Below are 7,955 nucleotides of genomic sequence, written 5' to 3' on the forward strand. Positions count from 1 at the left end.
CCTGCTCTTCGACCAGCTCATCTCCGACTGCTGCGGGCCCCAGCGCCCCGGCGCGCCCGGGCAGCAGGTACCGCGGGGGGATGGGGGGACTGCGGGGATTGAGGGTACCGTGGGTGGGGATGGAGGTACCGCGGGGATTGAGGGTACCGCGGGTAGGGATGGAGGTACCGCGGGGATTCGGGTGCCGCGGGTGGGGATAGAGGTACCGCAGGGATTTGGGGACCGCCGGTAGGGATGCAGGTACCGCGGGGATGGAGGTACCGCGGGTAGGGATGCAGGTACCGCCGGGATCGTGGGTACCACCGGTCAGGTGGTCAGGATGGAGGTACCACGGGTTGGGATGCAGGTACCAGGGGGACAGGAGGTCAGGATGAAGATGGATGGGACCATGGACATGGGAACTTGGCAATTTTCATAGCCTGATATTGAAAAAATTAAAGATGTTTTAAAGCCCTTCAGAGCTGAGCACTGTAGTGGTGCAGTTTGGATGCTGCTCCGGTGGGAACACACAGAGCTTTGTTATTGCACTGATTCCAGGCTTACTTTACACTTTGGAATGAATTGATTTTTGGACATTGTTCTTCTGTTCCTTGATCTAACTTCATGGTTTTCTTTAGCCACTGTTACTGGCTTTGTTTTGCTTCTGAGTTTAAGTGGTGTTTGAGCAGCAGTTTGGTTCAGCACTGGGATGAAGATCTGTGGGTAAACGAGGGGCAGCTCAGCAGCTGGAGGGTCATTGTCCCTGGGCACTGATGGCAGTGGTGCCCACACACACATCTGGCTGTGAGATCAAAGTTCTGCCTGGTGCTGTGGTTTCCACCCTGGCTTTGTAGTCCCTGAGTAATAAACTGAGGCTTTCTCCTCCAGGATGTTTGTGCTCTGCTTGTCAAAGCCTGTCAGCTGGTTACTCTGGATCAGGAACATCTTGTCAGCAAAGTTTGTCAGCTTATCCATCACTTACTTAACAGATATCAGGTAGGAAAAGTTTGTCTTGTCCCTCCTTTATTCTGGCTCCTGGTCCCTCACTAAGCCAGGGAGGCCTCTGCCTTTTTCCAGGGCTGTGGAGTCAACTTCAGGCAGTTTCTTGGATTTTCATGGTGTAATTTACGCCGAGCTGAGGTTCTGATCTGGCTCATGTAAAACCAACTCTGAGTCAGAAGTGATTCACCATTGGGAATACTCCTGGGTTTGCCTGTGTTGTCTTATCCATTTCTGGATAGTGTCAGCTGGTTCTGTGCTGGTGTGTGGCTTCAACAGCCAAACCAGCCAAGCCTGTGACCAGTACCTCTGTGATTATTGACTCCAGCAGTCCATGATGGTGTTTGTCTTGACCAGAGCCCTTTTCTGTTACGGCAGGTGATGGTTGATGAGCAGACTTTGAATTTCCTCCTCTCCTACTGCATCTCTGCCCTGAAGCAGTGCAGCTCCTGGACGCATGTTGAAATCCTGCAAGCCTTAGCAGCTCTTGTTTACAACAATGGGCCTAAATGTCAGAAGGTGAGTTTCCAAGCTAAGAGAAAGGAATCACCAAAACATTTGCTCCATTTTGCTGTTTGTACTTTATTTCTTTCTTGAGAGGAAGTTCTCGAGTTGTGTTACCTTTTGTGCTAAGATTAGATCCCATTTAAACAGTGACTGATATTTCTGGTGAAGTTGAATTTCAGGTGTGTATATTTAAGGCTAGAGAACAAGATTCTTCCCACATGGAATACCTCTGTCCCTGCAGGCTGCAGCTGTAGGGACAACCATTGCCTGCTCTGAGCCCTCAAGGAAGTGCTCCAGGCTCAGCCTGCAGAGCAACCACTCTGTGTGTCAGGCAGGGAGAACATGGGGAGCTTCAAATTGCTCCACAGGCTCCACTGGGGATCCTGAAACTCATCCTGAAAGCAGATCAGGTGCTCTGTGGGGCTGTTTCAGAGGAGCCTCTCAGGTGTCAGTGCTGTGTGCAGCTCCTTGCTGCTGGCAGGGCTTGAGATGCTGAATTCCCCTGCTGTCACCAGCTCGTGGAGCAGCCTCTGCTGCTGTCTGAGCACAGGGTGCTGATGCTCCTCACAGTCTTGGAGCTGCCAGTTTGTGTGGGTTTGTAGCCCTTGGAGCAGCAGCAGTTTGGAGCAGCAGTTGTTCCTAGCTTAGCTTCGTGTCTGGGGAGAGAGTACAAACTGGGACTCGGCTGAACTGAGCTCACACTTGGTGCTGTTTTAATACAGAATAAGAGAATTTAGGGAATTAAGTATTTCATGCCGTTTTTATGACCCTAATCTGCCTCTGGAAGCTGAAATTGCATTTTGCTTCTCATTATCCTGCTCTGATTTTGGTTGGTAATCAATTGAACTACTAAGTCAAATATGTTTTGCCTGTTATGGTGATCAGTGAGGACCTCTCCCCCATCCTTTCCTCAACTCCTGAGCCTTTCCTGGTGTTTCCTGTCCCCTGCCCAGCTGAGATGGGAGCAGAGCAGCTCTGGTGAGCACCTTGCTGCAGCCAGGGTCAGACCACCACACCTGATGTCCAGCCACCACACACAGGAGGCTGAGGGGAGAGCAGTGCCCCCTGATGTGGTTTTTTGGTGCTTTTTTCAGTTCCTCCCAGATCTGCTGGGCAGGTCTGGGCTCCTGGTGCGGCTCAGCGACTCTGCCCAGCCAGACGTGGAGCTCAGGAGAGCAGCAGTGCGTGGCATGGCCAACCTGTGCCTCAGGTGTGTATGAGCCTCCATGGGGTTTAGGGGATGTACATCAGCCAGCACAGAGCCAGCAAAGTGTCTGAAGTGGAAATGTAAAGCTTTAGTGTTGTAGCATCTGTGCAGAGACTCTGAGGCTTGCAGAGATTAGGGGGGCAAAGAAAAGAAATAAAGGTGTTGTGCTGTCTGGTTCCTGCAGTGACTCCTCGTGCAGAAGGTTTCCTTTTGTTCTCCATCTGGTAGAGCTGAGGCCTTTCAAAGAATCTTCCATCCATCTGGGGCTCCTCAGGCTGGCAGAGGCCTTGGGTCTGAGTTTGTGTGACTTTGTGGACAGATTGTAGACCAACCCTTTGTCTCCTGCTCTGACCTTAGTGTGCCTGGACAGCCATACCTGGATGAGCCCTACAGAAGTGTCTGTTTCCAAACATTCCTAGGTGTCCTGCAGTCTTCAAAGACCCCTGAGGTAGATGACATCGCTTTTTGCATGGTAAGTGTGAGTTTAGTTGTCTAAAATACTCTCAATGAGGCGACTGTGCTGCTGGAATAGATTAAATTTGAGATGTTGTCAACTGAGATTTCACTTAAATGGTTAATATTCTGTATTCTCTTCCTTTTCCAGTAATTATGTTAAGCTAAAACTGTAATTGCCTAGAGAGTTCCTTGAAAGATGTGAACATACAGCATTTTGGGAAGGTGAAGTAAATAATTCTGTGTTTTTCAGCTGCTGCAAAATGCACTGAGAGGTGTCCAGTCACTCCTCAACGGTGGGAAGATGAAACTAATGCAGACTGACCAAATTGGAGCTCTCCTTGCAGTATTAAAGGTAAGTGCTTAAATCCACCTTGAGGAAGAGGCAGACACTGGAAGGCTGCAGGTGTTGGTAGAGGAAAACAGTGGAAGATGAGCAGAGAAGCCTCAGCGTGGGGGGAAAGGGAGTGTGAGATGGAAAGAAACACACACTGAGTTTCTCTCACAGCATCTTAACTGCACTTCCCGCAAGGACTGTGAGAGGAGGGTGGGAGGCTGGTTTTGGACCTGAAATCCTTCGAGAAGTGGGTGAATTTCAGATGTTGCATAGCTGTTACACGTGGGGAGAAACAAATCCTGGGGGAAGGAGCACAAACCTAGCTGGCAATTGGTGTCTGAGTGGATGTACAGTAAATCTTTGTGCCCAGAGGGGGAGGAGTGCTGATGTTTGTGCTCCTGTTGTAGAAGTGCATGTTCCATGGGCTGCCAGGGCTGAGCATCGAGGTGCCCACGGCCCTGTACCCTGCTCCTCTGCCTCAGTATGACAGAAGGTCACCTGGAAAACAGGAGCACTCGGAAGCAGCCCCTGCCAAGCCCTCAGGGGTAAGCTGGGATGATCCTGGGGCCATGCCATGCTCACTGTGCTCCCTGTCCTGACTTCAGTGGCTCTTCGTGCTCTGAGCATGTGATACATCTAATTCTGTGCTTTAAGGGTGGTGTAAACTCAGGTGATGCAACCAAACATCTCTGCAGAGAGCGACTCTCCTTGCTCTGTGCAAATTTTATTCCTCCATGGCCAGCAGCTCCTGCAGGGATGGCATGGGAGGGTGCAGGAGAGCCAGAGCTTTTGATTTTATAAGTTACATTTTCCCTCTCACACTTGCACAATTGTTTGGCTCTTTCTTGGGGAAGTCACGTTCATCTGGAGATTGATTTCTTGCTCATCTCTTCTGCTCACTCCTTCTGAAGGTTGTTAACCCTGTAAACATTTGGGTTTACTGATTATCTGAAAGACATGAGGGAAAATTAAGTTGTGTAGTCATGGTGACTTGTTTCTTTTTAGGTCTTAAATACCCACTGTTAGTGTGAAGGAGCCACAGAAATATTTGATGTTGTTCTCTCATCAATTTTATGTGAAAAATGAGTTTTAACTACAAGGTTTTTGGGAAATCTTGCGCTTCACTTAAGCCAGAGCTTCATTTTTGAGGCTATTGAGTTATAAAGTGCTTCTTGCACTCAGGTATTGCTGAAGTGATGTGGCTGTTGCTATTAACAGCCAGAATTAAGGACTCAGACACTAAAGAGTGACTGTCTCTGGATGCACAGTACTGCTCAGACCTGTAGCTGCACTTTTGGCTAAGCTTTGGCTAAACCAAATCTCATCTGAAATCTGCTTTAGAACCTGGAATAATTTGGTGCTGCTGTACTGTACAGAGGACATGATTTATTGTATTACACTCTGCTTTTATTCTGCCTTAGCAATTAGCTTTGTTTTCTGATGAGACTTAGCTTTGCAACTATCAAACATCTCCATATCTTTCTAGGTATTATTTCAAAAGATAAAGAACATTAGGGTTGTGTTTTTCTCTCTTAGAACCGAAGGAAGAAGTCCAAAGGGAAACAGAAGAAGGGAGAGCCTGGGGAGGAAGGAGGAGAGGAGGCAGGGGCTGCAGGAGCAGAGGCAGTGCCTGTGTCAGACGTGCTGAAGCTGCAGCTGGAGGATGTGCAGAGCAGTCCCTGCCTGGACCGGCCCCGTGCGCCCGACGCCGTGTGCTCCTCCTGGAGAGGTGTCAGCAGCAGTGAGTCCGAGTACTCTGATGCTGAAGGTGGAATACAGAGCAAAGTGAGGTGATTGTGCACCCAAACCTGACCCGTGGGGTTCTTAGGACCCCAGTGCTTTGTTCTTACCAAAACTGCTGAGGGCATCACTTTTCCGTTTGGATTTGTGAAGAGATGGTTTGGCAATAAATTTGTTCTTCCTGCTCTTGTTCTAAACAATTTCCCCTCACACCAGCCACTAACCCAAGTGGAAGAGGTGAAGTCCCATCAGTTTTCCCTGCTGCTTTCATTGATCTCTTTCTTTGTTTCCAAGGTCTTACCAAGCCACCGTCCGTCAGGGGGCTCTGGCCTGTTTCCTCTCTGCTACCAAATCGATTGAGAAGAGAGTTCTTTATGGCTACTGGTCAGCATTTGTTCCTGATGCCCCTGGGATTGGCAGCCCCCAGTCAGTGTCTCTGATGACTATTGCCCTGAAGGACCCTTCTCCAAAGGTGAGGCACTTCAGAGTACAAAATCATTGTGTTTTGCCCCATACTAATCTTACTTATCTCCTCTGGTCTTTGGTGTTCGGCTGCTGTATGTGCTGCTTCGTCACTGTACCACAGTCAGTAATAGAGGATGTATTGTAAGGAAACAAAGATTGATTCTATACTGCTCAGAGTTACTGGGAAGGATAGTTGGAGTTGAGTTTTCTCTTGTTGGAGAAAGATTTTCCTACACTTAAAAACTCTCCATCAGCTCAGAGAGGCAATCAAACCTTTGTGCCACCTTCTCTCCTTGCAGACCCGTGCCTGTGCTCTCCAGGTTCTCTCAGCCATCCTGGAAGGTTCTAAGCAGTTTCTCTCAGTTGCTGAAGATGCCAATGATCACAGGAGAGCGTTCACTCCCTTCTCTGTCACTATTGCTTCCAGCATCCGTGAGCTGCACCGCTGCCTGCTGCTGGCCCTGGTGGCAGAGTCCTCCTCCCAGACACTCACACAGATAGTCAAGGTCAGTGCACTGTCAGTGTGTCAGGTGCTGCCCAGGAGGTGATACTGGTCTGTAGGTTCAGTTCTGAAGGAAGTTTGCACAGAAGGTTTTGCAGCTGTTGAGGACTGAGGGGGTGGTGGGAAATAAACCGTTGTCATCTCATGAGGCTTCACTCACTGAGTTCTTGCAAATCCATAGAATCACAGGGTGGGTTGGGTTGGAAAGGTACCTTAAAACTCATCCCATTCCAGTCCCCTGCCATGGGCAGGGACACTTTCCACTAGACCAGGTTGCTCAGAGCTCCATCCAAAGTTTCTTTTCAGCACAACTCTCGTTTCTATATTTGTTTCATGTAGCCCTTTTGGAGCTGAATGAACCTATAAAATGATCCTGAAGACTCGCATTGACTCCAAAACTGGAATCCAAATTGACCAAAAAATCTTTCCATGGGCTATTGAAATTCCTTGGGTTTCATGCCATGTCACAGTAGTTAAATCCTTGCTCTTAGGAGCCAAGTCAGTACCCAGTTCTCACACAGCGGCTAACTGGGGGTTTGATTTCAGATTATTTGCTGAGTACCCTGAATTGCCAATGTCATCCCAAACCTGCTGGAGACCAGTCTGACCTTGTCCCACCACCCGCGTGTGCTCTGTGTGTTTCAGTGCCTTGCAAACCTGGTTTCCAACGCGCCCTACAACCGACTAAAGCCTGGGCTGCTGACCAGAGTGTGGAGCCAGATAAAGCCCTACATCTGCCACAAAGGTTTGCATTCCCTTTCTGTAGGTTAGGTCCTTATTCAGCGTTGGTATCACACAAGGACTATGGGTTCCCCCTCTCCTCTGTGCTCCATAAAGGCATAACAGCCATAGATGGATGTTCATCGTTGTCTTCTCCATGAACTGCTGGAGGAGGATGCTGTGAGATGCTAGTGGAGTGATTTGTCTTTCTCTTTCTCTTTCCCCACCCTGTCTCAGCTGGCAGATGTGAACGTCAGAGTTTCCAGCCTAACCTTGCTCGGGGCAATAGTCTCTGTCCAGGCACCTCTGCCAGAGGTGCAGTTACTGCTGCAGCAGCCGAACTCCTCGGGGCGGAGCAGCAGCGGCAGCACGAGCCCTCGTCGCTGTGCCCCCTCTGAGCTGTGGAGAAGAGCTCTCCCCCCCTCAGAGGGAGGATGTGCAGCAGGCTGTGCCTCTCCAGAGCCCTGCTGGCTGCTCCGACTGTGTGTCTCCATCGTGGTCCTGCCCAGGGAGGATTCCTGCTCCGACAGCGATGCCAACTTCCCGTCCTTGTCCAGCGTCTACGAGCCCTGTCCCCTGCGGCTGGAGTCCTTGCAGGTGGGTGGGAACAGGATGCCCCTGTCCTCGGCACTGGTAAGGCTGCATCTTGAGCACTGGGCCCAGTTCTGGGCCCCTCACTTCCAGAGAGGCATTGAGCATGGATGCTGGAGCATGTCCTGAGAAGGGTTTGGAGCACAGGAGGGGCTGAGGGAGCTGTGGGGGCTCAGCCTGGAGGAAAAGAGGCTCAGGGAGAACCTTCTTACTCTCTGCAGCTCCCCGCCAGGAGGTGCAGCCAGGAGGGGTCAGGCCCAGTTCTGGGCCCCTCACTTCCAGAGAGGCATTGAGCATGGATGCTGGAGCATGTCCTGAGAAGGGTTTGGAGCACAGGAGGGGCTGAGGGAGCTGTGGGGGCTCAGCCTGGAGGAAAAGAGGCTCAGGGAGAACCTTCTTACTCTCTGCAGCTCCCCGCCAGGAGGTGCAGCCAGGAGGGGTCAGGATCGGATCTG

At 50.4% G+C, this 7,955-nt stretch overlaps 1 protein-coding gene across 1 annotated transcript in view; it reads left to right on the forward strand.

Moving 5' to 3' along the window:
* Positions 1 to 867: 867 nt before the first annotated feature.
* HEATR6 (HEAT repeat containing 6) overlaps positions 868 to 7,955 on the forward strand; it is a gene marked incomplete at its 5' end in the record, with an annotated part of 14,325 nt that continues 7,237 nt past the window's right edge. The window contains 11 exons of the mRNA XM_009070583.1: positions 868 to 975; positions 1,357 to 1,497; positions 2,580 to 2,695; positions 3,050 to 3,164; positions 3,399 to 3,500; positions 3,890 to 4,027; positions 5,019 to 5,272; positions 5,517 to 5,694; positions 5,987 to 6,193; positions 6,835 to 6,934; positions 7,154 to 7,506. Coding sequence (XP_009068831.1) covers positions 868 to 975; positions 1,357 to 1,497; positions 2,580 to 2,695; positions 3,050 to 3,164; positions 3,399 to 3,500; positions 3,890 to 4,027; positions 5,019 to 5,272; positions 5,517 to 5,694; positions 5,987 to 6,193; positions 6,835 to 6,934; positions 7,154 to 7,506 — 1,812 coding nt within the window. The remainder of the gene's footprint in view (positions 976 to 1,356; positions 1,498 to 2,579; positions 2,696 to 3,049; positions 3,165 to 3,398; positions 3,501 to 3,889; positions 4,028 to 5,018; positions 5,273 to 5,516; positions 5,695 to 5,986; positions 6,194 to 6,834; positions 6,935 to 7,153; positions 7,507 to 7,955) is intronic.

Source organism: Acanthisitta chloris, unplaced genomic scaffold, assembly GCF_000695815.1.
Source record: "Acanthisitta chloris isolate BGI_N310 unplaced genomic scaffold, ASM69581v1 scaffold18822, whole genome shotgun sequence".
Taxonomy (NCBI): Eukaryota; Metazoa; Chordata; class Aves; order Passeriformes; family Acanthisittidae; genus Acanthisitta; species Acanthisitta chloris.